At 59.5% G+C, this 26,976-nt stretch overlaps 4 protein-coding genes across 4 annotated transcripts; all 4 read right to left on the bottom strand.

The window, feature by feature from the left end:
• Positions 1-5,372: 5,372 nt before the first annotated feature.
• Positions 5,373-10,768, bottom strand: LOC308061106 (acrosin-like; the record flags this gene model as incomplete). The annotated part of the gene is made up of 7 exons (XM_080380657.1): positions 5,373-5,387; positions 7,449-7,619; positions 8,089-8,234; positions 8,521-8,786; positions 9,532-9,765; positions 10,200-10,383; positions 10,711-10,768. 7 exons carry the CDS (start codon positions 10,766-10,768, stop codon positions 5,373-5,375), a joined length of 1,074 nt encoding a protein of 357 aa, XP_080236783.1.
• Positions 10,769-10,773: 5 nt separating this feature from the next.
• LOC308061105 (acrosin-like) lies at positions 10,774-16,169 on the bottom strand (the record flags this gene model as incomplete). The annotated part of the gene is made up of 7 exons (XM_080380656.1): positions 10,774-10,788; positions 12,850-13,020; positions 13,490-13,635; positions 13,922-14,187; positions 14,933-15,166; positions 15,601-15,784; positions 16,112-16,169. The coding sequence occupies 7 exons, from the start codon at positions 16,167-16,169 to the stop codon at positions 10,774-10,776; spliced, it is 1,074 nt and encodes a 357-aa protein (XP_080236782.1).
• Positions 16,170-16,174: 5 nt separating this feature from the next.
• LOC308061104 (acrosin-like) lies at positions 16,175-21,570 on the bottom strand (the record flags this gene model as incomplete). Its single annotated transcript, XM_080380655.1, has 7 exons — positions 16,175-16,189; positions 18,251-18,421; positions 18,891-19,036; positions 19,323-19,588; positions 20,334-20,567; positions 21,002-21,185; positions 21,513-21,570. The coding sequence occupies 7 exons, from the start codon at positions 21,568-21,570 to the stop codon at positions 16,175-16,177; spliced, it is 1,074 nt and encodes a 357-aa protein (XP_080236781.1).
• A 5-nt stretch (positions 21,571-21,575) lies between these two features.
• Positions 21,576-26,971, bottom strand: LOC308061103 (acrosin-like; the record flags this gene model as incomplete). The annotated part of the gene is made up of 7 exons (XM_080380654.1): positions 21,576-21,590; positions 23,652-23,822; positions 24,292-24,437; positions 24,724-24,989; positions 25,735-25,968; positions 26,403-26,586; positions 26,914-26,971. The coding sequence occupies 7 exons, from the start codon at positions 26,969-26,971 to the stop codon at positions 21,576-21,578; spliced, it is 1,074 nt and encodes a 357-aa protein (XP_080236780.1).
• Positions 26,972-26,976: the final 5 nt, after the last annotated feature.

Here is a 26,976-nt window from a genome sequence, read left to right as displayed (position 1 = left end):
TTCAAGCTGAAAATCATTCGGTAAATATGCAGACCTTGCAACTGGTGCTTCGGCACTTGTGTTTAACGGACTGACTAACAAGGACACTACGGTCTGCACGTGTCGATACCGATCGACTAGCTACGTTGTAAGCAAGAACTATGTTGTCTGCAAGATGTACGAGCCGGGAAGAGAACCAGTACAACCTGGCTCTGCGCTTGCTGGCGTGGACTCCTCAGCACTGCGCGCCAAAGGGAAAAGTACATCCTGAGGAAGGGTGCAAGCCTTCCTCCCAGAGAGCCCAGCCCAGGACCAGCAGGTGTCAACGCACCCGCGCCAGAGTGAGGAGGCTTATGATACTGAGTTCCTGGACCGAATGGTAATAACCCCGCCTTTTCTCGGGAATCTAATGAATACGTATGCTTCTGTGTAATAGGGATCTGCTTACTTAAGCCCTGGGTGTGCAAGTGAGGAGGAGCGATCCCCCTTGCAGCCGGAGCCCCGATAAACATGCCTGCTTGATAACCCTCCTTGAGTTGTAGAGTTTGATTCCGCACGTCAGCACCGATCAAGAAGGCTACAAAGACCTGTGCAGCACATGCCGAGTAGGAGATGGCCCCGTGTCCTGGTTTCAGCTGGGATGGAGTTAACATTCTTCTTCGTAGCTAGTGAAGTGCTGTGTTTTGGCTATGATGTGAGAACAATGTTGGTAGCTGCACTGATGTTTTCGGTTGTTGCTGCCTGGCGTTTCTGCTAAGTCAAGGCCTTTTTGGTTTCTTGGGCCTTGCCAGCCAGAGTGCTGGAGGGGCACAAGAGACTGGGAAGGGACACAGCCAGGTCAGCTGACGTGAAGCAGCCACAGAGGTATTCCGTCCCGTGGGACGTCATGCTTGGTATAGAAACTTGGAGGGTTAGCTGGCGGGGGGAATCTTGCTCAGGGACTGGCTGGGCATCGGTCAGCGGGTGGTGAACAGTTGTACTGTGCATCATTTCCTTTTTTTCCTTCTCCCTTCCTTTTGATTTTACCCTTTTCCCCCACCTTTCCATCCTAATCGTTATTGTTGTTGTTGTTGTTGTTGTTATTCTTCTTCTTGGTATTGTTACTGTTGTTCTTCACTCTTTCTTCTGTCTAAATTATTACATTGTTCTTATCTCAACCCTCCAGCTTTACATTGCTTTCTGGTTCTCCTCCCCACCCCTCCGGGTGGGGGGGAGTGCGCAAGTGGCTGCGTGGCGTTTGGTTGCCGGTAGCGTTTGGTTGCCGGCCGGGGTTAAACCGCGACACAGGATGGAAATGAAGTCTGTGGCATATGTGGGGCTCGAAGGCAAGCTCCTTCCCCAAATCCTCAGCGCAACCCTTGGGTCTTTCTAGACGCGTCTGTCCTGGGTCATGAGAGTCCATTTTCAGGGTCACTTGTGGCTCATCCACAAGCGCAGCGGGATCCCACCAGGAGCTGGCCAAAGACGTTCTGTGTTTCCAGCTCCTTTCCCCAAGCCCTCCAGCCCGTGGTGACCTGTGTTCCCTTCCTCCAGTGCAGCCTCCCCCTCCTCCCTGAGCAGGCCCACTTTCAGCCCTTTGCAGGGACTCTTTCCCTTTGTGCCCGCCTTGTCTGCCTGCAGCCTGCCTCGCTTGGCAGGTGCCGGGCGTGGAAGTCCTTGCCTCACACAGGAGACTGACTTGAGCTGAAGCCTGGTTTGCTGTGAGCACCGAAACATTTTATTTCAAGCATGTGGTCAGCCTCATCAGGTGTGTGCCTCCCGAGGCACGGGCGCAGGGCAGAGCAGCCCTTTGACGCTGAGGTGGCCTTTGCATCGGCAGGCATTGCCCCAAAGGAAACGGTGGTGGCACACTGCAGCCTGCCCTGCGTGCCGTTTGTCCTGCTGCTCACACCGTTTTTCCCCTTAGGTACTGCAGGAGCTCCTGCAGCCGGCTAAAGAAGTCCAGCAGCTTCTGGACTGGAAATGGGCAGGAGCCGCCCCACTGTGCTGCTGTGGGCCTTGGCCTCGCAACGGGGCTTGAGGTGGTGACAAAATGACTCCAAGCGCGTGCTGTTGGAGTAGCCCTCACTGCTGGGCGCAGGCCCATCTGTAGCAGGATCCAGTCGTAGAAGTGCTGAGTGGAGGTGTAGACTCCGGGCTGCCTGGCTCTGGCACAGCCTCTCCCCCAGCTGGTGACACCAACAAGCCAGAAGTAGTCTGCACTGCTGTCTTGGCAGACGAGAGGCCCACCGCTGTCCCCCTGCAGAGGAGGAGAGAGGACAAAGGGGTTGTTGGGTGGCCACCGTCAGCACGGGGGTTGGCTCCTTCTCTCTGACGGCACCTGCCGGAGCTGTGTTCCCTGCAGAGCGAGGCTGTGTCGAGCGAGCCTTGCCTGGGAAGGGGTGGTGGGCTTGTAAGGTGGGGCTGGCTCTCCTCACTGCACGGGGATGGTGGGTGTGTGGGAGAGAGCTGTGGCAGGCTTGGGATGGGGAGCCATGGTCTGCCAAGAACACTAGGAGGGCTTTCTGGGCAGAGCGCCATGCCTCTGGGACAAGAGGGGCACTGGGCAGGGGCCTGCCGATGGGGAAGGGGGTATAAGCCCCCCCGGCGGTGGGGACCTGAAGTGGGAGGGGCACTGGCCAGGCCAAGCACATGCCGGGCCATGTTGGCGTAGTTGCGTGTGGCGGGGCTGCCTGTGCTACGGGGCTTGGCTCGTAGCACGCTCCTACCTGGCAGGTGTCAATGCCGCCCTGCGGATAGCCAGCACAGACGTTGTGCGTGTGGATGGCCCCTCTGTACCACCGGCTGCTGTTACAGACGTTGACATCAATGAGGCGGACCTGGGCCTCCTGCAGCACATCCGTTGATCGTCCAGCTGTGAGCACAGGAAGGAATTAGCAAGCAGCAGCTCACTGGCGCTTCTCCTCCCCTGCCTGGCGGAATCCCTTGCCTCGCCCGCGCTTGGCTTTGCATCCTGAGAGGCGTTATAGCGGCATTTCCCTTCCGCCTTGCTCTGCGGAAAGGGCTCAGGCCCATCTCTCAAGAGGCATACGTCCCCGCAGCCTGACTGGGGCTCTGGCCTCTGCTGTCAGGAAGCCCAAGCAATGGCCCCGAGCGTGCCAAGCTTGCGCTCGGCACACGAGTACTTCCGCGGTACTCACATCTTTCAGTCGTGGCACCCCAGCCGCTGATGTAGCAGTTTTTCAGCTGCGAGACTCTCAGCGAGGCATCGGGCACGCAGGCAAGCTGAACGTAGGCGTTGCACTGCACAGGCTGGTCCAGCTCCAGCAAGGCAATGTCGTTCCTCTGCGTGATGTTACTGTAGCCTTGGTGAAGGAGCAGCCGCTTGATGTTGCGCACCTGGGCCTCAGGGCCCAGCTGAGTCAGCCGGGTGGCACCGATCACCACGCGCCACATGGTGATGTAGCTGGAAGGCAAATGGGGAGAGGACTCAGAGGGAGCACAGCCACGTGCTGCAGCAGCCCAGCAGTTGCCCTGCCTTCCGCTTGCCGAGGGAGAGAGGAGAGCAGCGCTCGGGAGGGTGGGACTGGCCTCGCGTGCCTCAGGCTCAAGGAGCACCCAGGCCCTGGGCGTCCTGCGAGGAAACGGGGCGGGAGTAGCCCGTGCTGCTGCGCACGGGGCAAGCGCTAGTGTTGTGGGGCTATGTGCGTTCCCGGCGACGCCTTACCTGGCCTCGATGAAGCAGTGGGCTGCTGTCAGGACCCACTGTGCGCTGATGAGGGAGCCTCCGCAGGTATGACCCGTGCCCGCTTGCCAGGGGTTCTGGATGCTGACGATCCAGGGCCAGGCCCCTGCCTGGGCATCTGTGCCACCCACAACGCGCGACATGCCATACGGAAAAGCCGTGGGCCGGAGCCCGCAGGTCCCTCTGTAAAGAGAAACTCCTTAGTGTCCTGCTGGATGGCTGGCGCCCCTACGGCTCACGGTCAGCCGTCTTCCCTCCCCACAAGGTGCTGCCTGGCCAGCAGGGCTGGGGAAGCCTGTGGGGCACGCGTGTGTCCACACCCTGCCTCTTTCTGCTTTAGCCCCGTAGGTGAGTACTGCCAACAGCCTGCGTGCTGGCAAGGAAATGAGCCTCCCACACTGGCTGCCCTCCAGCCAAGCCCACAAGGGCTTGCCCAAGCTCCCTCCCAGAGCCTCGGGCCACTTACCCACAGCTGTCCCATGTGCCGGACGCAGGACAGCACATGGCCAGCAGGACGAGGAGGAGGAGCAGCAAATCCATCCCTGCCAGTGACACGTGGCAGCTGCAAGGAGGAGGGCTTGTCACCGCCAGTGCAGCCGCCAACATACTGCCCCCTGAACTCGCGTTGCCCAGGATGCCCTTGGCCCCGGGGGTGATGTCACAGAGTGGCTGGTTGCCACGGGGCTGGGCGTGGTGGCCTCTGCGGGGAGGGGGGGCAACAGGAGGGGTTCCAAGCAGGACGGGAGGCAGGAGCTGGGATCGCACAGCCCCCACAGAGCCCCGCGGAATGCTCCCTTTGCGCGATGAGGGTGGGCAGGCCCCGTGGCAGGCAGCAGCGCCTGGCTCCCGGCTCTGCCTGCTAACAGCTCACAGGAAAAACCAAGCGTGGCGTCGCTACCTCTTTGCGAAGGTCACTGCCGCCCTGCTCTCGGCAGCCCTTTGCCACCTGCTCCTTCCCAATAAAGAGACACACAACAGAGAACGCAACCACTAGAGGCAGCACGCGCGTGCTTGGCTCTTGAAGAGACACTCTTTTGATGGTCGTGGCAGGCAAGCAGTGACGGGCAAGCCAAAGAAGCCAAGCCTAGCCCAGCAGTGCCAACCTTCCTGCACGCAGCACAGGGAAAGGCACACGCAGCACAGTCCTCGCTGGCTATGTCAGCCACAGCAACGCCCTCTGGCAGGCTTCGTGTCCCTGCTCTCTCTGGGTTGGATTGCGGTTCTGGACCAACACTGAAGAGGGCAGTTGTGGCACCTGCTACGCACGGCCGAGGACATACAATCAGAACGCCAAAGAAGGCGCCTTCCAAGTCCAATGCTGTAAAACAGACATTAGAATCACCTGTCGCTGTTAACAAAGCGGGAGGATTAGGCCGCACCGGGTGTTGGTCAATCGCTATTTGATTCACAGCCCTTAGATGTTGTACTACATGCTGCTCCTGGGCATGTGGCTTTGCAACAACCCCTGTTTTAGGCAATTATGACTTCTAGGCTCCAGTCCGAGCCAGGATTCCAACTTCATAGGGTACTGGTTTTGTCTTAGCGGCTTCGCTCCCGGTTTCAATTCCACACTTCCTGGTGCTGCTGGGCTGAGCAACCCCCTGGCCCAAGGCAGCTGCTGCCGTGTGGACACAAGCTCTGCCACCTAGGAGGGTCCCAGTGTGCAGGGCTTTTCGGATGGCAGCAAGGCGGTCACAGGCCATGACGCTCAGAAGTAAAGACTCTGCACGGAGAGAGTTCAAGCTGAAAATCATTCGGTAAATATGCAGACCTTGCAACTGGTGCTTCGGCACTTGTGTTTAACGGACTGACTAACAAGGACACTACGGTCTGCACGTGTCGATACCGATCGACTAGCTACGTTGTAAGCAAGAACTATGTTGTCTGCAAGATGTACGAGCCGGGAAGAGAACCAGTACAACCTGGCTCTGCGCTTGCTGGCGTGGACTCCTCAGCACTGCGCGCCAAAGGGAAAAGTACATCCTGAGGAAGGGTGCAAGCCTTCCTCCCAGAGAGCCCAGCCCAGGACCAGCAGGTGTCAACGCACCCGCGCCAGAGTGAGGAGGCTTATGATACTGAGTTCCTGGACCGAATGGTAATAACCCCGCCTTTTCTCGGGAATCTAATGAATACGTATGCTTCTGTGTAATAGGGATCTGCTTACTTAAGCCCTGGGTGTGCAAGTGAGGAGGAGCGATCCCCCTTGCAGCCGGAGCCCCGATAAACATGCCTGCTTGATAACCCTCCTTGAGTTGTAGAGTTTGATTCCGCACGTCAGCACCGATCAAGAAGGCTACAAAGACCTGTGCAGCACATGCCGAGTAGGAGATGGCCCCGTGTCCTGGTTTCAGCTGGGATGGAGTTAACGTTCTTCTTCGTAGCTAGTGAAGTGCTGTGTTTTGGCTATGATGTGAGAACAATGTTGGTAGCTGCACTGATGTTTTCGGTTGTTGCTGCCTGGCGTTTCTGCTAAGTCAAGGCCTTTTTGGTTTCTTGGGCCTTGCCAGCCAGAGTGCTGGAGGGGCACAAGAGACTGGGAAGGGACACAGCCAGGTCAGCTGACGTGAAGCAGCCACAGAGGTATTCCGTCCCGTGGGACGTCATGCTTGGTATAGAAACTTGGAGGGTTAGCTGGCGGGGGGAATCTTGCTCAGGGACTGGCTGGGCATCGGTCAGCGGGTGGTGAGCAGTTGTACTGTGCATCATTTCCTTTTTTTCCTTCTCCCTTCCTTTTGATTTTACCCTTTTCCCCCACCTTTCCATCCTAATCGTTATTGTTGTTGTTGTTGTTGTTGTTATTCTTCTTCTTGGTATTGTTACTGTTGTTCTTCACTCTTTCTTCTGTCTAAATTATTACATTGTTCTTATCTCAACCCTCCAGCTTTACATTGCTTTCTGGTTCTCCTCCCCACCCCTCCGGGTGGGGGGGAGTGCGCAAGTGGCTGCGTGGCGTTTGGTTGCCGGTAGCGTTTGGTTGCCGGCCGGGGTTAAACCGCGACACAGGATGGAAATGAAGTCTGTGGCATATGTGGGGCTCGAAGGCAAGCTCCTTCCCCAAATCCTCAGCGCAACCCTTGGGTCTTTCTAGACGCGTCTGTCCTGGGTCATGAGAGTCCAGTTTCAGGGTCACTTGTGGCTCATCCACAAGCGCAGCGGGATCCCACCAGGAGCTGGCCAAAGACGTTCTGTGTTTCCAGCTCCTTTCCCCAAGCCCTCCAGCCCGTGGTGACCTGTGTTCCCTTCCTCCAGTGCAGCCTCCCCCTCCTCCCTGAGCAGGCCCACTTTCAGCCCTTTGCAGGGACTCTTTCCCTTTGTGCCCGCCTTGTCTGCCTGCAGCCTGCCTCGCTTGGCAGGTGCCGGGCGTGGAAGTCCTTGCCTCACACAGGAGACTGACTTGAGCTGAAGCCTGGTTTGCTGTGAGCACCGAAACATTTTATTTCAAGCATGTGGTCAGCCTCATCAGGTGTGTGCCTCCCGAGGCACGGGCGCAGGGCAGAGCAGCCCTTTGACGCTGAGGTGGCCTTTGCATCGGCAGGCATTGCCCCAAAGGAAACGGTGGTGGCACACTGCAGCCTGCCCTGCGTGCCGTTTGTCCTGCTGCTCACACCGTTTTTCCCCTTAGGTACTGCAGGAGCTCCTGCAGCCGGCTAAAGAAGTCCAGCAGCTTCTGGACTGGAAATGGGCAGGAGCCGCCCCACTGTGCTGCTGTGGGCCTTGGCCTCGCAACGGGGCTTGAGGTGGTGACAAAATGACTCCAAGCGCGTGCTGTTGGAGTAGCCCTCACTGCTGGGCGCAGGCCCATCTGTAGCAGGATCCAGTCGTAGAAGTGCTGAGTGGAGGTGTAGACTCCGGGCTGCCTGGCTCTGGCACAGCCTCTCCCCCAGCTGGTGACACCAACAAGCCAGAAGTAGTCTGCACTGCTGTCTTGGCAGACGAGAGGCCCACCGCTGTCCCCCTGCAGAGGAGGAGAGAGGACAAAGGGGTTGTTGGGTGGCCACCGTCAGCACGGGGGTTGGCTCCTTCTCTCTGACGGCACCTGCCGGAGCTGTGTTCCCTGCAGAGCGAGGCTGTGTCGAGCGAGCCTTGCCTGGGAAGGGGTGGTGGGCTTGTAAGGTGGGGCTGGCTCTCCTCACTGCACGGGGATGGTGGGTGTGTGGGAGAGAGCTGTGGCAGGCTTGGGATGGGGAGCCATGGTCTGCCAAGAACACTAGGAGGGCTTTCTGGGCAGAGCGCCATGCCTCTGGGACAAGAGGGGCACTGGGCAGGGGCCTGCCGATGGGGAAGGGGGTATAAGCCCCCCCGGCGGTGGGGACCTGAAGTGGGAGGGGCACTGGCCAGGCCAAGCACATGCCGGGCCATGTTGGCGTAGTTGCGTGTGGCGGGGCTGCCTGTGCTACGGGGCTTGGCTCGTAGCACGCTCCTACCTGGCAGGTGTCAATGCCGCCCTGCGGATAGCCAGCACAGACGTTGTGCGTGTGGATGGCCCCTCTGTACCACCGGCTGCTGTTACAGACGTTGACATCAATGAGGCGGACCTGGGCCTCCTGCAGCACATCCGTTGATCGTCCAGCTGTGAGCACAGGAAGGAATTAGCAAGCAGCAGCTCACTGGCGCTTCTCCTCCCCTGCCTGGCGGAATCCCTTGCCTCGCCCGCGCTTGGCTTTGCATCCTGAGAGGCGTTATAGCGGCATTTCCCTTCCGCCTTGCTCTGCGGAAAGGGCTCAGGCCCATCTCTCAAGAGGCATACGTCCCCGCAGCCTGACTGGGGCTCTGGCCTCTGCTGTCAGGAAGCCCAAGCAATGGCCCCGAGCGTGCCAAGCTTGCGCTCGGCACACGAGTACTTCCGCGGTACTCACATCTTGCAGTCGTGGCACCCCAGCCGCTGATATAGCAGTTTTTCAGCTGCGAGACTCTCAGCGAGGCATCGGGCACGCAGGCAAGCTGAACGTAGGCGTTGCACTGCACAGGCTGGTCCAGCTCCAGCAAGGCAATGTCGTTCCTCTGCGTGATGTTACTGTAGCCTTGGTGAAGGAGCAGCCGCTTGATGTTGCGCACCTGGGCCTCAGGGCCCAGCTGAGTCAGCCGGGTGGCACCGATCACCACGCGCCACATGGTGATGTAGCTGGAAGGCAAATGGGGAGAGGACTCAGAGGGAGCACAGCCACGTGCTGCAGCAGCCCAGCAGTTGCCCTGCCTTCCGCTTGCCGAGGGAGAGAGGAGAGCAGCGCTCGGGAGGGTGGGACTGGCCTCGCGTGCCTCAGGCTCAAGGAGCACCCAGGCCCTGGGCGTCCTGCGAGGAAACGGGGCGGGAGTAGCCCGTGCTGCTGCGCACGGGGCAAGCGCTAGTGTTGTGGGGCTATGTGCGTTCCCGGCGACGCCTTACCTGGCCTCGATGAAGCAGTGGGCTGCTGTCAGGACCCACTGTGCGCTGATGAGGGAGCCTCCGCAGGTATGACCCGTGCCCGCTTGCCAGGGGTTCTGGATGCTGACGATCCAGGGCCAGGCCCCTGCCTGGGCATCTGTGCCACCCACAACGCGCGACATGCCATACGGAAAAGCCGTGGGCCGGAGCCCGCAGGTCCCTCTGTAAAGAGAAACTCCTTAGTGTCCTGCTGGATGGCTGGCGCCCCTACGGCTCACGGTCAGCCGTCTTCCCTCCCCACAAGGTGCTGCCTGGCCAGCAGGGCTGGGGAAGCCTGTGGGGCACGCGTGTGTCCAAACCCTGCCTCTTTCTGCTTTAGCCCCGTAGGTGAGTACTGCCAACAGCCTGCGTGCTGGCAAGGAAATGAGCCTCCCACACTGGCTGCCCTCCAGCCAAGCCCACAAGGGCTTGCCCAAGCTCCCTCCCAGAGCCTCGGGCCACTTACCCACAGCTGTCCCATGTGCCGGACGCAGGACAGCACATGGCCAGCAGGACGAGGAGGAGGAGCAGCAAATCCATCCCTGCCAGTGACACGTGGCAGCTGCAAGGAGGAGGGCTTGTCACCGCCAGTGCAGCCGCCAACATACTGCCCCCTGAACTCGCGTTGCCCAGGATGCCCTTGGCCCCGGGGGTGATGTCACAGAGTGGCTGGTTGCCACGGGGCTGGGCGTGGTGGCCTCTGCGGGGAGGGGGGGCAACAGGAGGGGTTCCAAGCAGGACGGGAGGCAGGAGCTGGGATCGCACAGCCCCCACAGAGCCCCGCGGAATGCTCCCTTTGCGCGATGAGGGTGGGCAGGCCCCGTGGCAGGCAGCAGCGCCTGGCTCCCGGCTCTGCCTGCTAACAGCTCACAGGAAAAACCAAGCGTGGCGTCGCTACCTCTTTGCGAAGGTCACTGCCGCCCTGCTCTCGGCAGCCCTTTGCCACCTGCTCCTTCCCAATAAAGAGACACACAACAGAGAACGCAACCACTAGAGGCAGCACGCGCGTGCTTGGCTCTTGAAGAGACACTCTTTTGATGGTCGTGGCAGGCAAGCAGTGACGGGCAAGCCAAAGAAGCCAAGCCTAGCCCAGCAGTGCCAACCTTCCTGCACGCAGCACAGGGAAAGGCACACGCAGCACAGTCCTCGCTGGCTATGTCAGCCACAGCAACGCCCTCTGGCAGGCTTCGTGTCCCTGCTCTCTCTGGGTTGGATTGCGGTTCTGGACCAACACTGAAGAGGGCAGTTGTGGCACCTGCTACGCACGGCCGAGGACATACAATCAGAACGCCAAAGAAGGCGCCTTCCAAGTCCAATGCTGTAAAACAGACATTAGAATCACCTGTCGCTGTTAACAAAGCGGGAGGATTAGGCCGCACCGGGTGTTGGTCAATCGCTATTTGATTCACAGCCCTTAGATGTTGTACTACATGCTGCTCCTGGGCATGTGGCTTTGCAACAACCCCTGTTTTAGGCAATTATGACTTCTAGGCTCCAGTCCGAGCCAGGATTCCAACTTCATAGGGTACTGGTTTTGTCTTAGCGGCTTCGCTCCCGGTTTCAATTCCACACTTCCTGGTGCTGCTGGGCTGAGCAACCCCCTGGCCCAAGGCAGCTGCTGCCGTGTGGACACAAGCTCTGCCACCTAGGAGGGTCCCAGTGTGCAGGGCTTTTCGGATGGCAGCAAGGCGGTCACAGGCCATGACGCTCAGAAGTAAAGACTCTGCACGGAGAGAGTTCAAGCTGAAAATCATTCGGTAAATATGCAGACCTTGCAACTGGTGCTTCGGCACTTGTGTTTAACGGACTGACTAACAAGGACACTACGGTCTGCACGTGTCGATACCGATCGACTAGCTACGTTGTAAGCAAGAACTATGTTGTCTGCAAGATGTACGAGCCGGGAAGAGAACCAGTACAACCTGGCTCTGCGCTTGCTGGCGTGGACTCCTCAGCACTGCGCGCCAAAGGGAAAAGTACATCCTGAGGAAGGGTGCAAGCCTTCCTCCCAGAGAGCCCAGCCCAGGACCAGCAGGTGTCAACGCACCCGCGCCAGAGTGAGGAGGCTTATGATACTGAGTTCCTGGACCGAATGGTAATAACCCCGCCTTTTCTCGGGAATCTAATGAATACGTATGCTTCTGTGTAATAGGGATCTGCTTACTTAAGCCCTGGGTGTGCAAGTGAGGAGGAGCGATCCCCCTTGCAGCCGGAGCCCCGATAAACATGCCTGCTTGATAACCCTCCTTGAGTTGTAGAGTTTGATTCCGCACGTCAGCACCGATCAAGAAGGCTACAAAGACCTGTGCAGCACATGCCGAGTAGGAGATGGCCCCGTGTCCTGGTTTCAGCTGGGATGGAGTTAACGTTCTTCTTCGTAGCTAGTGAAGTGCTGTGTTTTGGCTATGATGTGAGAACAATGTTGGTAGCTGCACTGATGTTTTCGGTTGTTGCTGCCTGGCGTTTCTGCTAAGTCAAGGCCTTTTTGGTTTCTTGGGCCTTGCCAGCCAGAGTGCTGGAGGGGCACAAGAGACTGGGAAGGGACACAGCCAGGTCAGCTGACGTGAAGCAGCCACAGAGGTATTCCGTCCCGTGGGACGTCATGCTTGGTATAGAAACTTGGAGGGTTAGCTGGCGGGGGGAATCTTGCTCAGGGACTGGCTGGGCATCGGTCAGCGGGTGGTGAACAGTTGTACTGTGCATCATTTCCTTTTTTTCCTTCTCCCTTCCTTTTGATTTTACCCTTTTCCCCCACCTTTCCATCCTAATCGTTATTGTTGTTGTTGTTGTTGTTGTTATTCTTCTTCTTGGTATTGTTACTGTTGTTCTTCACTCTTTCTTCTGTCTAAATTATTACATTGTTCTTATCTCAACCCTCCAGCTTTACATTGCTTTCTGGTTCTCCTCCCCACCCCTCCGGGTGGGGGGGAGTGCGCAAGTGGCTGCGTGGCGTTTGGTTGCCGGTAGCGTTTGGTTGCCGGCCGGGGTTAAACCGCGACACAGGATGGAAATGAAGTCTGTGGCATATGTGGGGCTCGAAGGCAAGCTCCTTCCCCAAATCCTCAGCGCAACCCTTGGGTCTTTCTAGACGCGTCTGTCCTGGGTCATGAGAGTCCATTTTCAGGGTCACTTGTGGCTCATCCACAAGCGCAGCGGGATCCCACCAGGAGCTGGCCAAAGACGTTCTGTGTTTCCAGCTCCTTTCCCCAAGCCCTCCAGCCCGTGGTGACCTGTGTTCCCTTCCTCCAGTGCAGCCTCCCCCTCCTCCCTGAGCAGGCCCACTTTCAGCCCTTTGCAGGGACTCTTTCCCTTTGTGCCCGCCTTGTCTGCCTGCAGCCTGCCTCGCTTGGCAGGTGCCGGGCGTGGAAGTCCTTGCCTCACACAGGAGACTGACTTGAGCTGAAGCCTGGTTTGCTGTGAGCACCGAAACATTTTATTTCAAGCATGTGGTCAGCCTCATCAGGTGTGTGCCTCCCGAGGCACGGGCGCAGGGCAGAGCAGCCCTTTGACGCTGAGGTGGCCTTTGCATCGGCAGGCATTGCCCCAAAGGAAACGGTGGTGGCACACTGCAGCCTGCCCTGCGTGCCGTTTGTCCTGCTGCTCACACCGTTTTTCCCCTTAGGTACTGCAGGAGCTCCTGCAGCCGGCTAAAGAAGTCCAGCAGCTTCTGGACTGGAAATGGGCAGGAGCCGCCCCACTGTGCTGCTGTGGGCCTTGGCCTCGCAACGGGGCTTGAGGTGGTGACAAAATGACTCCAAGCGCGTGCTGTTGGAGTAGCCCTCACTGCTGGGCGCAGGCCCATCTGTAGCAGGATCCAGTCGTAGAAGTGCTGAGTGGAGGTGTAGACTCCGGGCTGCCTGGCTCTGGCACAGCCTCTCCCCCAGCTGGTGACACCAACAAGCCAGAAGTAGTCTGCACTGCTGTCTTGGCAGACGAGAGGCCCACCGCTGTCCCCCTGCAGAGGAGGAGAGAGGACAAAGGGGTTGTTGGGTGGCCACCGTCAGCACGGGGGTTGGCTCCTTCTCTCTGACGGCACCTGCCGGAGCTGTGTTCCCTGCAGAGCGAGGCTGTGTCGAGCGAGCCTTGCCTGGGAAGGGGTGGTGGGCTTGTAAGGTGGGGCTGGCTCTCCTCACTGCACGGGGATGGTGGGTGTGTGGGAGAGAGCTGTGGCAGGCTTGGGATGGGGAGCCATGGTCTGCCAAGAACACTAGGAGGGCTTTCTGGGCAGAGCGCCATGCCTCTGGGACAAGAGGGGCACTGGGCAGGGGCCTGCCGATGGGGAAGGGGGTATAAGCCCCCCCGGCGGTGGGGACCTGAAGTGGGAGGGGCACTGGCCAGGCCAAGCACATGCCGGGCCATGTTGGCGTAGTTGCGTGTGGCGGGGCTGCCTGTGCTACGGGGCTTGGCTCGTAGCACGCTCCTACCTGGCAGGTGTCAATGCCGCCCTGCGGATAGCCAGCACAGACGTTGTGCGTGTGGATGGCCCCTCTGTACCACCGGCTGCTGTTACAGACGTTGACATCAATGAGGCGGACCTGGGCCTCCTGCAGCACATCCGTTGATCGTCCAGCTGTGAGCACAGGAAGGAATTAGCAAGCAGCAGCTCACTGGCGCTTCTCCTCCCCTGCCTGGCGGAATCCCTTGCCTCGCCCGCGCTTGGCTTTGCATCCTGAGAGGCGTTATAGCGGCATTTCCCTTCCGCCTTGCTCTGCGGAAAGGGCTCAGGCCCATCTCTCAAGAGGCATACGTCCCCGCAGCCTGACTGGGGCTCTGGCCTCTGCTGTCAGGAAGCCCAAGCAATGGCCCCGAGCGTGCCAAGCTTGCGCTCGGCACACGAGTACTTCCGCGGTACTCACATCTTGCAGTCGTGGCACCCCAGCCGCTGATGTAGCAGTTTTTCAGCTGCGAGACTCTCAGCGAGGCATCGGGCACGCAGGCAAGCTGAACGTAGGCGTTGCACTGCACAGGCTGGTCCAGCTCCAGCAAGGCAATGTCGTTCCTCTGCGTGATGTTACTGTAGCCTTGGTGAAGGAGCAGCCGCTTGATGTTGCGCACCTGGGCCTCAGGGCCCAGCTGAGTCAGCCGGGTGGCACCGATCACCACGCGCCACATGGTGATGTAGCTGGAAGGCAAATGGGGAGAGGACTCAGAGGGAGCACAGCCACGTGCTGCAGCAGCCCAGCAGTTGCCCTGCCTTCCGCTTGCCGAGGGAGAGAGGAGAGCAGCGCTCGGGAGGGTGGGACTGGCCTCGCGTGCCTCAGGCTCAAGGAGCACCCAGGCCCTGGGCGTCCTGCGAGGAAATGGGGCGGGAGTAGCCCGTGCTGCTGCGCACGGGGCAAGCGCTAGTGTTGTGGGGCTATGTGCGTTCCCGGCGACGCCTTACCTGGCCTCGATGAAGCAGTGGGCTGCTGTCAGGACCCACTGTGCGCTGATGAGGGAGCCTCCGCAGGTATGACCCGTGCCCGCTTGCCAGGGGTTCTGGATGCTGACGATCCAGGGCCAGGCCCCTGCCTGGGCATCTGTGCCACCCACAACGCGCGACATGCCATACGGAAAAGCCGTGGGCCGGAGCCCGCAGGTCCCTCTGTAAAGAGAAACTCCTTAGTGTCCTGCTGGATGGCTGGCGCCCCTACGGCTCACGGTCAGCCGTCTTCCCTCCCCACAAGGCGCTGCCTGGCCAGCAGGGCTGGGGAAGCCTGTGGGGCACGCGTGTGTCCACACCCTGCCTCTTTCTGCTTTAGCCCCGTAGGTGAGTACTGCCAACAGCCTGCGTGCTGGCAAGGAAATGAGCCTCCCACACTGGCTGCCCTCCAGCCAAGCCCACAAGGGCTTGCCCAAGCTCCCTCCCAGAGCCTCGGGCCACTTACCCACAGCTGTCCCATGTGCCGGACGCAGGACAGCACATGGCCAGCAGGACGAGGAGGAGGAGCAGCAAATCCATCCCTGCCAGTGACACGTGGCAGCTGCAAGGAGGAGGGCTTGTCACCGCCAGTGCAGCCGCCAACATACTGCCCCCTGAACTCGCGTTGCCCAGGATGCCCTTGGCCCCGGGGGTGATGTCACAGAGTGGCTGGTTGCCACGGGGCTGGGCGTGGTGGCCTCTGCGGGGAGGGGGGGCAACAGGAGGGGTTCCAAGCAGGACGGGAGGCAGGAGCTGGGATCGCACAGCCCCCACAGAGCCCCGCGGAATGCTCCCTTTGCGCGATGAGGGTGGGCAGGCCCCGTGGCAGGCAGCAGCGCCTGGCTCCCGGCTCTGCCTGCTAACAGCTCACAGGAAAAACCAAGCGTGGCGTCGCTACCTCTTTGCGAAGGTCACTGCCGCCCTGCTCTCGGCAGCCCTTTGCCACCTGCTCCTTCCCAATAAAGAGACACACAACAGAGAACGCAACCACTAGAGGCAGCACGCGCGTGCTTGGCTCTTGAAGAGACACTCTTTTGATGGTCGTGGCAGGCAAGCAGTGACGGGCAAGCCAAAGAAGCCAAGCCTAGCCCAGCAGTGCCAACCTTCCTGCACGCAGCACAGGGAAAGGCACACGCAGCACAGTCCTCGCTGGCTATGTCAGCCACAGCAACGCCCTCTGGCAGGCTTCGTGTCCCTGCTCTCTCTGGGTTGGATTGCGGTTCTGGACCAACACTGAAGAGGGCAGTTGTGGCACCTGCTACGCACGGCCGAGGACATACAATCAGAACGCCAAAGAAGGCGCCTTCCAAGTCCAATGCTGTAAAACAGACATTAGAATCACCTGTCGCTGTTAACAAAGCGGGAGGATTAGGCCGCACCGGGTGTTGGTCAATCGCTATTTGATTCACAGCCCTTAGATGTTGTACTACATGCTGCTCCTGGGCATGTGGCTTTGCAACAACCCCTGTTTTAGGCAATTATGACTTCTAGGCTCCAGTCCGAGCCAGGATTCCAACTTCATAGGGTACTGGTTTTGTCTTAGCGGCTTCGCTCCCGGTTTCAATTCCACACTTCCTGGTGCTGCTGGGCTGAGCAACCCCCTGGCCCAAGGCAGCTGCTGCCGTGTGGACACAAGCTCTGCCACCTAGGAGGGTCCCAGTGTGCAGGGCTTTTCGGATGGCAGCAAGGCGGTCACAGGCCATGACGCTCAGAAGTAAAGACTCTGCACGGAGAGAGTTCAAGCTGAAAATCATTCGGTAAATATGCAGACCTTGCAACTGGTGCTTCGGCACTTGTGTTTAACGGACTGACTAACAAGGACACTACGGTCTGCACGTGTCGATACCGATCGACTAGCTACGTTGTAAGCAAGAACTATGTTGTCTGCAAGATGTACGAGCCGGGAAGAGAACCAGTACAACCTGGCTCTGCGCTTGCTGGCGTGGACTCCTCAGCACTGCGCGCCAAAGGGAAAAGTACATCCTGAGGAAGGGTGCGAGCCTTCCTCCCAGAGAGCCCAGCCCAGGACCAGCAGGTGTCAACGCACCCGCGCCAGAGTGAGGAGGCTTATGATACTGAGTTCCTGGACCGAATGGTAATAACCCCGCCTTTTCTCGGGAATCTAATGAATACGTATGCTTCTGTGTAATAGGGATCTGCTTACTTAAGCCCTGGGTGTGCAAGTGAGGAGGAGCGATCCCCCTTGCAGCCGGAGCCCCGATAAACATGCCTGCTTGATAACCCTCCTTGAGTTGTAGAGTTTGATTCCGCACGTCAGCACCGATCAAGAAGGCTACAAAGACCTGTGCAGCACATGCCGAGTAGGAGATGGCCCCGTGTCCTGGTTTCAGCTGGGATGGAGTTAACGTTCTTCTTCGTAGCTAGTGAAGTGCTGTGTTTTGGCTATGATGTGAGAACAATGTTGGTAGCTGCACTGATGTTTTCGGTTGTTGCTGCCTGGCGTTTCTGCTAAGTCAAGGCCTTTTTGGTTTCTTGGGCCTTGCCAGCCAGAGTGCTGGAGGGGCACAAGAGACTGGGAAGGGACACAGCCAGGTCAGCTGACGTGAAGCAGCCACAGAGGTATTCCGTCCCGTGGGACGTCATGCTTGGTATAGAAACTTGGAGGGTTAGCTGGCGGGGGGAATCTTGCTCAGGGACTGGCTGGGCATCGGTCAGCGGGTGGTGAGCAGTTGTACTGTGCATCATTTCCTTTTTTTCCTTCTCCCTTCCTTTTGATTTTACCCTTTTCCCCCACCTTTCCATCCTAATCGTTATTGTTGTTGTTGTTGTTGTTGTTATTCTTCTTCTTGGTATTGTTACTGTTGTTCTTCACTCTTTCTTCTGTCTAAATTATTACATTGTTCTTATCTCAACCCTCCAGCTTTACATTGCTTTCTGGTTCTCCTCCCCACCCCTCCGGGTGGGGGGGAGTGCGCAAGTGGCTGCGTGGCGTTTGGTTGCCGGTAGCGTTTGGTTGCCGGCCGGGGTTAAACCGCGACACAGGATGGAAATGAAGTCTGTGGCATATGTGGGGCTCGAAGGCAAGCTCCTTCCCCAAATCCTCAGCGCAACCCTTGGGTCTTTCTAGACGCGTCTGTCCTGGGTCATGAGAGTCCAGTTTCAGGGTCACTTGTGGCTCATCCACAAGCGCAGCGGGATCCCACCAGGAGCTGGCCAAAGACGTTCTGTGTTTCCAGCTCCTTTCCCCAAGCCCTCCAGCCCGTGGTGACCTGTGTTCCCTTCCTCCAGTGCAGCCTCCCCCTCCTCCCTGAGCAGGCCCACTTTCAGCCCTTTGCAGGGACTCTTTCCCTTTGTGCCCGCCTTGTCTGCCTGCAGCCTGCCTCGCTTGGCAGGTGCCGGGCGTGGAAGTCCTTGCCTCACACAGGAGACTGACTTGAGCTGAAGCCTGGTTTGCTGTGAGCACCGAAACATTTTATTTCAAGCATGTGGTCAGCCTCATCAGGTGTGTGCCTCCCGAGGCACGGGCGCAGGGCAGAGCAGCCCTTTGACGCTGAGGTGGCCTTTGCATCGGCAGGCATTGCCCCAAAGGAAACGGTGGTGGCACACTGCAGCCTGCCCTGCGTGCCGTTTGTCCTGCTGCTCACACCGTTTTTCCCCTTAGGTACTGCAGGAGCTCCTGCAGCCGGCTAAAGAAGTCCAGCAGCTTCTGGACTGGAAATGGGCAGGAGCCGCCCCACTGTGCTGCTGTGGGCCTTGGCCTCGCAACGGGGCTTGAGGTGGTGACAAAATGACTCCAAGCGCGTGCTGTTGGAGTAGCCCTCACTGCTGGGCGCAGGCCCATCTGTAGCAGGATCCAGTCGTAGAAGTGCTGAGTGGAGGTGTAGACTCCGGGCTGCCTGGCTCTGGCACAGCCTCTCCCCCAGCTGGTGACACCAACAAGCCAGAAGTAGTCTGCACTGCTGTCTTGGCAGACGAGAGGCCCACCGCTGTCCCCCTGCAGAGGAGGAGAGAGGACAAAGGGGTTGTTGGGTGGCCACCGTCAGCACGGGGGTTGGCTCCTTCTCTCTGACGGCACCTGCCGGAGCTGTGTTCCCTGCAGAGCGAGGCTGTGTCGAGCGAGCCTTGCCTGGGAAGGGGTGGTGGGCTTGTAAGGTGGGGCTGGCTCTCCTCACTGCACGGGGATGGTGGGTGTGTGGGAGAGAGCTGTGGCAGGCTTGGGATGGGGAGCCATGGTCTGCCAAGAACACTAGGAGGGCTTTCTGGGCAGAGCGCCATGCCTCTGGGACAAGAGGGGCACTGGGCAGGGGCCTGCCGATGGGGAAGGGGGTATAAGCCCCCCCGGCGGTGGGGACCTGAAGTGGGAGGGGCACTGGCCAGGCCAAGCACATGCCGGGCCATGTTGGCGTAGTTGCGTGTGGCGGGGCTGCCTGTGCTACGGGGCTTGGCTCGTAGCACGCTCCTACCTGGCAGGTGTCAATGCCGCCCTGCGGATAGCCAGCACAGACGTTGTGCGTGTGGATGGCCCCTCTGTACCACCGGCTGCTGTTACAGACGTTGACATCAATGAGGCGGACCTGGGCCTCCTGCAGCACATCCGTTGATCGTCCAGCTGTGAGCACAGGAAGGAATTAGCAAGCAGCAGCTCACTGGCGCTTCTCCTCCCCTGCCTGGCGGAATCCCTTGCCTCGCCCGCGCTTGGCTTTGCATCCTGAGAGGCGTTATAGCGGCATTTCCCTTCCGCCTTGCTCTGCGGAAAGGGCTCAGGCCCATCTCTCAAGAGGCATACGTCCCCGCAGCCTGACTGGGGCTCTGGCCTCTGCTGTCAGGAAGCCCAAGCAATGGCCCCGAGCGTGCCAAGCTTGCGCTCGGCACACGAGTACTTCCGCGGTACTCACATCTTGCAGTCGTGGCACCCCAGCCGCTGATGTAGCAGTTTTTCAGCTGCGAGACTCTCAGCGAGGCATCGGGCACGCAGGCAAGCTGAACGTAGGCGTTGCACTGCACAGGCTGGTCCAGCTCCAGCAAGGCAATGTCGTTCCTCTGCGTGATGTTACTGTAGCCTTGGTGAAGGAGCAGCCGCTTGATGTTGCGCACCTGGGCCTCAGGGCCCAGCTGAGTCAGCCGGGTGGCACCGATCACCACGCGCCACATGGTGATGTAGCTGGAAGGCAAATGGGGAGAGGACTCAGAGGGAGCACAGCCACGTGCTGCAGCAGCCCAGCAGTTGCCCTGCCTTCCGCTTGCCGAGGGAGAGAGGAGAGCAGCGCTCGGGAGGGTGGGACTGGCCTCGCGTGCCTCAGGCTCAAGGAGCACCCAGGCCCTGGGCGTCCTGCGAGGAAATGGGGCGGGAGTAGCCCGTGCTGCTGCGCACGGGGCAAGCGCTAGTGTTGTGGGGCTATGTGCGTTCCCGGCGACGCCTTACCTGGCCTCGATGAAGCAGTGGGCTGCTGTCAGGACCCACTGTGCGCTGATGAGGGAGCCTCCGCAGGTATGACCCGTGCCCGCTTGCCAGGGGTTCTGGATGCTGACGATCCAGGGCCAGGCCCCTGCCTGGGCATCTGTGCCACCCACAACGCGTGACATGCCATACGGAAAAGCCGTGGGCCGGAGCCCGCAGGTCCCTCTGTAAAGAGAAACTCCTTAGTGTCCTGCTGGATGGCTGGCGCCCCTACGGCTCACGGTCAGCCGTCTTCCCTCCCCACAAGGCGCTGCCTGGCCAGCAGGGCTGGGGAAGCCTGTGGGGCACGCGTGTGTCCACACCCTGCCTCTTTCTGCTTTAGCCCCGTAGGTGAGTACTGCCAACAGCCTGCGTGCTGGCAAGGAAATGAGCCTCCCACACTGGCTGCCCTCCAGCCAAGCCCACAAGGGCTTGCCCAAGCTCCCTCCCAGAGCCTCGGGCCACTTACCCACAGCTGTCCCATGTGCCGGACGCAGGACAGCACATGGCCAGCAGGACGAGGAGGAGGAGCAGCAAATCCATCCCTGCCAGTGACACGTGGCAGCTGCAAGGAGGAGGGCTTGTCACCGCCAGTGCAGCCGCCAACATACTGCCCCCTGAACTCGCGTTGCCCAGGATGCCCTTGGCCCCGGGGGTGATGTCACAGAGTGGCTGGTTGCCACGGGGCTGGGCGTGGTGGCCTCTGCGGGGAGGGGGGGCAACAGGAGGGGTTCCAAGCAGGACGGGAGGCAGGAGCTGGGATCGCACAGCCCCCACAGAGCCCCGCGGAATGCTCCCTTTGCGCGATGAGGGTGGGCAGGCCCCGTGGCAGGCAGCAGCGCCTGGCTCCCGGCTCTGCCTGCTAACAGCTCACAGGAAAAACCAAGCGTGGCGTCGCTACCTCTTTGCGAAGGTCACTGCCGCCCTGCTCTCGGCAGCCCTTTGCCACCTGCTCCTTCCCAATAAAGAGACACACAACAGAGAACGCAACCACTAGAGGCAGCACGCGCGTGCTTGGCTCTTGAAGAGACACTCTTTTGATGGTCGTGGCAGGCAAGCAGTGACGGGCAAGCCAAAGAAGCCAAGCCTAGCCCAGCAGTGCCAACCTTCCTGCACGCAGCACAGGGAAAGGCACACGCAGCACAGTCCTCGCTGGCTATGTCAGCCACAGCAACGCCCTCTGGCAGGCTTCGTGTCCCTGCTCTCTCTGGGTTGGATTGCGGTTCTGGACCAACACTGAAGAGGGCAGTTGTGGCACCTGCTACGCACGGCCGAGGACATACAATCAGAACGCCAAAGAAGGCGCCTTCCAAGTCCAATGCTGTAAAACAGACATTAGAATCACCTGTCGCTGTTAACAAAGCGGGAGGATTAGGCCGCACCGGGTGTTGGTCAATCGCTATTTGATTCACAGCCCTTAGATGTTGTACTACATGCTGCTCCTGGGCATGTGGCTTTGCAACAACCCCTGTTTTAGGCAATTATGACTTCTAGGCTCCAGTCCGAGCCAGGATTCCAACTTCATAGGGTACTGGTTTTGTCTTAGCGGCTTCGCTCCCGGTTTCAATTCCACACTTCCTGGTGCTGCTGGGCTGAGCAACCCCCTGGCCCAAGGCAGCTGCTGCCGTGTGGACACAAGCTCTGCCACCTAGGAGGGTCCCAGTGTGCAGGGCTTTTCGGATGGCAGCAAGGCGGTCACAGGCCATGACGCTCAGAAGTAAAGACTCTGCACGGAGAGAGTTCAAGCTGAAAATCATTCGGTAAATATGCAGACCTTGCAACTGGTGCTTCGGCACTTGTGTTTAACGGACTGACTAACAAGGACACTACGGTCTGCACGTGTCGATACCGATCGACTAGCTACGTTGTAAGCAAGAACTATGTTGTCTGCAAGATGTACGAGCCGGGAAGAGAACCAGTACAACCTGGCTCTGCGCTTGCTGGCGTGGACTCCTCAGCACTGCGCGCCAAAGGGAAAAGTACATCCTGAGGAAGGGTGCGAGCCTTCCTCCCAGAGAGCCCAGCCCAGGACCAGCAGGTGTCAACGCACCCGCGCCAGAGTGAGGAGGCTTATGATACTGAGTTCCTGGACCGAATGGTAATAACCCCGCCTTTTCTCGGGAATCTAATGAATACGTATGCTTCTGTGTAATAGGGATCTGCTTACTTAAGCCCTGGGTGTGCAAGTGAGGAGGAGCGATCCCCCTTGCAGCCGGAGCCCCGATAAACATGCCTGCTTGATAACCCTCCTTGAGTTGTAGAGTTTGATTCCGCACGTCAGCACCGATCAAGAAGGCTACAAAGACCTGTGCAGCACATGCCGAGTAGGAGATGGCCCCGTGTCCTGGTTTCAGCTGGGATGGAGTTAACGTTCTTCTTCGTAGCTAGTGAAGTGCTGTGTTTTGGCTATGATGTGAGAACAATGTTGGTAGCTGCACTGATGTTTTCGGTTGTTGCTGCCTGGCGTTTCTGCTAAGTCAAGGCCTTTTTGGTTTCTTGGGCCTTGCCAGCCAGAGTGCTGGAGGGGCACAAGAGACTGGGAAGGGACACAGCCAGGTCAGCTGACGTGAAGCAGCCACAGAGGTATTCCGTCCCGTGGGACGTCATGCTTGGTATAGAAACTTGGAGGGTTAGCTGGCGGGGGGAATCTTGCTCAGGGACTGGCTGGGCATCGGTCAGCGGGTGGTGAGCAGTTGTACTGTGCATCATTTCCTTTTTTTCCTTCTCCCTTCCTTTTGATTTTACCCTTTTCCCCCACCTTTCCATCCTAATCGTTATTGTTGTTGTTGTTGTTGTTGTTATTCTTCTTCTTGGTATTGTTACTGTTGTTCTTCACTCTTTCTTCTGTCTAAATTATTACATTGTTCTTATCTCAACCCTCCAGCTTTACATTGCTTTCTGGTTCTCCTCCCCACCCCTCCGGGTGGGGGGGAGTGCGCAAGTGGCTGCGTGGCGTTTGGTTGCCGGTAGCGTTTGGTTGCCGGCCGGGGTTAAACCGCGACACAGGATGGAAATGAAGTCTGTGGCATATGTGGGGCTCGAAGGCAAGCTCCTTCCCCAAATCCTCAGCGCAACCCTTGGGTCTTTCTAGACGCGTCTGTCCTGGGTCATGAGAGTCCAGTTTCAGGGTCACTTGTGGCTCATCCACAAGCGCAGCGGGATCCCACCAGGAGCTGGCCAAAGACGTTCTGTGTTTCCAGCTCCTTTCCCCAAGCCCTCCAGCCCGTGGTGACCTGTGTTCCCTTCCTCCAGTGCAGCCTCCCCCTCCTCCCTGAGCAGGCCCACTTTCAGCCCTTTGCAGGGACTCTTTCCCTTTGTGCCCGCCTTGTCTGCCTGCAGCCTGCCTCGCTTGGCAGGTGCCGGGCGTGGAAGTCCTTGCCTCACACAGGAGACTGACTTGAGCTGAAGCCTGGTTTGCTGTGAGCACCGAAACATTTTATTTCAAGCATGTGGTCAGCCTCATCAGGTGTGTGCCTCCCGAGGCACGGGCGCAGGGCAGAGCAGCCCTTTGACGCTGAGGTGGCCTTTGCATCGGCAGGCATTGCCCCAAAGGAAACGGTGGTGGCACACTGCAGCCTGCCCTGCGTGCCGTTTGTCCTGCTGCTCACACCGTTTTTCCCCTTAGGTACTGCAGGAGCTCCTGCAGCCGGCTAAAGAAGTCCAGCAGCTTCTGGACTGGAAATGGGCAGGAGCCGCCCCACTGTGCTGCTGTGGGCCTTGGCCTCGCAACGGGGCTTGAGGTGGTGACAAAATGACTCCAAGCGCGTGCTGTTGGAGTAGCCCTCACTGCTGGGCGCAGGCCCATCTGTAGCAGGATCCAGTCGTAGAAGTGCTGAGTGGAGGTGTAGACTCCGGGCTGCCTGGCTCTGGCACAGCCTCTCCCCCAGCTGGTGACACCAACAAGCCAGAAGTAGTCTGCACTGCTGTCTTGGCAGACGAGAGGCCCACCGCTGTCCCCCTGCAGAGGAGGAGAGAGGACAAAGGGGTTGTTGGGTGGCCACCGTCAGCACGGGGGTTGGCTCCTTCTCTCTGACGGCACCTGCCGGAGCTGTGTTCCCTGCAGAGCGAGGCTGTGTCGAGCGAGCCTTGCCTGGGAAGGGGTGGTGGGCTTGTAAGGTGGGGCTGGCTCTCCTCACTGCACGGGGATGGTGGGTGTGTGGGAGAGAGCTGTGGCAGGCTTGGGATGGGGAGCCATGGTCTGCCAAGAACACTAGGAGGGCTTTCTGGGCAGAGCGCCATGCCTCTGGGACAAGAGGGGCACTGGGCAGGGGCCTGCCGATGGGGAAGGGGGTATAAGCCCCCCCGGCGGTGGGGACCTGAAGTGGGAGGGGCACTGGCCAGGCCAAGCACATGCCGAGCCATGTTGGCGTAGTTGCGTGTGGCGGGGCTGCCTGTGCTACGGGGCTTGGCTCGTAGCACGCTCCTACCTGGCAGGTGTCAATGCCGCCCTGCGGATAGCCAGCACAGACGTTGTGCGTGTGGATGGCCCCTCTGTACCACCGGCTGCTGTTACAGACGTTGACATCAATGAGGCGGACCTGGGCCTCCTGCAGCACATCCGTTGATCGTCCAGCTGTGAGCACAGGAAGGAATTAGCAAGCAGCAGCTCACTGGCGCTTCTCCTCCCCTGCCTGGCGGAATCCCTTGCCTCGCCCGCGCTTGGCTTTGCATCCTGAGAGGCGTTATAGCGGCATTTCCCTTCCGCCTTGCTCTGCGGAAAGGGCTCAGGCCCATCTCTCAAGAGGCATACGTCCCCGCAGCCTGACTGGGGCTCTGGCCTCTGCTGTCAGGAAGCCCAAGCAATGGCCCCGAGCGTGCCAAGCTTGCGCTCGGCACACGAGTACTTCCGCGGTACTCACATCTTGCAGTCGTGGCACCCCAGCCGCTGATGTAGCAGTTTTTCAGCTGCGAGACTCTCAGCGAGGCATCGGGCACGCAGGCAAGCTGAACGTAGGCGTTGCACTGCACAGGCTGGTCCAGCTCCAGCAAGGCAATGTCGTTCCTCTGCGTGATGTTACTGTAGCCTTGGTGAAGGAGCAGCCGCTTGATGTTGCGCACCTGGGCCTCAGGGCCCAGCTGAGTCAGCCGGGTGGCACCGATCACCACGCGCCACATGGTGATGTAGCTGGAAGGCAAATGGGGAGAGGACTCAGAGGGAGCACAGCCACGTGCTGCAGCAGCCCAGCAGTTGCCCTGCCTTCCGCTTGCCGAGGGAGAGAGGAGAGCAGCGCTCGGGAGGGTGGGACTGGCCTCGCGTGCCTCAGGCTCAAGGAGCACCCAGGCCCTGGGCGTCCTGCGAGGAAACGGGGCGGGAGTAGCCCGTGCTGCTGCGCACGGGGCAAGCGCTAGTGTTGTGGGGCTATGTGCGTTCCCGGCGACGCCTTACCTGGCCTCGATGAAGCAGTGGGCTGCTGTCAGGACCCACTGTGCGCTGATGAGGGAGCCTCCGCAGGTATGACCCGTGCCCGCTTGCCAGGGGTTCTGGATGCTGACGATCCAGGGCCAGGCCCCTGCCTGGGCATCTGTGCCACCCACAACGCGCGACATGCCATACGGAAAAGCCGTGGGCCGGAGCCCGCAGGTCCCTCTGTAAAGAGAAACTCCTTAGTGTCCTGCTGGATGGCTGGCGCCCCTACGGCTCACGGTCAGCCGTCTTCCCTCCCCACAAGGTGCTGCCTGGCCAGCAGGGCTGGGGAAGCCTGTGGGGCACGCGTGTGTCCACACCCTGCCTCTTTCTGCTTTAGCCCCGTAGGTGAGTACTGCCAACAGCCTGCGTGCTGGCAAGGAAATGAGCCTCCCACACTGGCTGCCCTCCAGCCAAGCCCACAAGGGCTTGCCCAAGCTCCCTCCCAGAGCCTCGGGCCACTTACCCACAGCTGTCCCATGTGCCGGACGCAGGACAGCACATGGCCAGCAGGACGAGGAGGAGGAGCAGCAAATCCATCCCTGCCAGTGACACGTGGCAGCTGCAAGGAGGAGGGCTTGTCACCGCCAGTGCAGCCGCCAACATACTGCCCCCTGAACTCGCGTTGCCCAGGATGCCCTTGGCCCCGGGGGTGATGTCACAGAGTGGCTGGTTGCCACGGGGCTGGGCGTGGTGGCCTCTGCGGGGAGGGGGGGCAACAGGAGGGGTTCCAAGCAGGACGGGAGGCAGGAGCTGGGATCGCACAGCCCCCACAGAGCCCCGCGGAATGCTCCCTTTGCGCGATGAGGGTGGGCAGGCCCCGTGGCAGGCAGCAGCGCCTGGCTCCCGGCTCTGCCTGCTAACAGCTCACAGGAAAAACCAAGCGTGGCGTCGCTACCTCTTTGCGAAGGTCACTGCCGCCCTGCTCTCGGCAGCCCTTTGCCACCTGCTCCTTCCCAATAAAGAGACACACAACAGAGAACGCAACCACTAGAGGCAGCACGCGCGTGCTTGGCTCTTGAAGAGACACTCTTTTGATGGTCGTGGCAGGCAAGCAGTGACGGGCAAGCCAAAGAAGCCAAGCCTAGCCCAGCAGTGCCAACCTTCCTGCACGCAGCACAGGGAAAGGCACACGCAGCACAGTCCTCGCTGGCTATGTCAGCCACAGCAACGCCCTCTGGCAGGCTTCGTGTCCCTGCTCTCTCTGGGTTGGATTGCGGTTCTGGACCAACACTGAAGAGGGCAGTTGTGGCACCTGCTACGCACGGCCGAGGACATACAATCGGAACGCCAAAGAAGGCGCCTTCCAAGTCCAATGCTGTAAAACAGACATTAGAATCACCTGTCGCTGTTAACAAAGCGGGAGGATTAGGCCGCACCGGGTGTTGGTCAATCGCTATTTGATTCACAGCCCTTAGATGTTGTACTACATGCTGCTCCTGGGCATGTGGCTTTGCAACAACCCCTGTTTTAGGCAATTATGACTTCTAGGCTCCAGTCCGAGCCAGGATTCCAACTTCATAGGGTACTGGTTTTGTCTTAGCGGCTTCGCTCCCGGTTTCAATTCCACACTTCCTGGTGCTGCTGGGCTGAGCAACCCCCTGGCCCAAGGCAGCTGCTGCCGTGTGGACACAAGCTCTGCCACCTAGGAGGGTCCCAGTGTGCAGGGCTTTTCGGATGGCAGCAAGGCGGTCACAGGCCATGACGC

The sequence above is a fragment of the Falco punctatus genome (genome assembly GCF_963210335.1).
Source record: "Falco punctatus genome assembly, chromosome: 3".
Taxonomy (NCBI): domain Eukaryota; kingdom Metazoa; phylum Chordata; class Aves; order Falconiformes; family Falconidae; genus Falco; species Falco punctatus.
The sequence above is the reverse complement of the archived record's forward strand: the minus strand, read 5'-3'. Positions and strand labels throughout refer to the sequence as shown.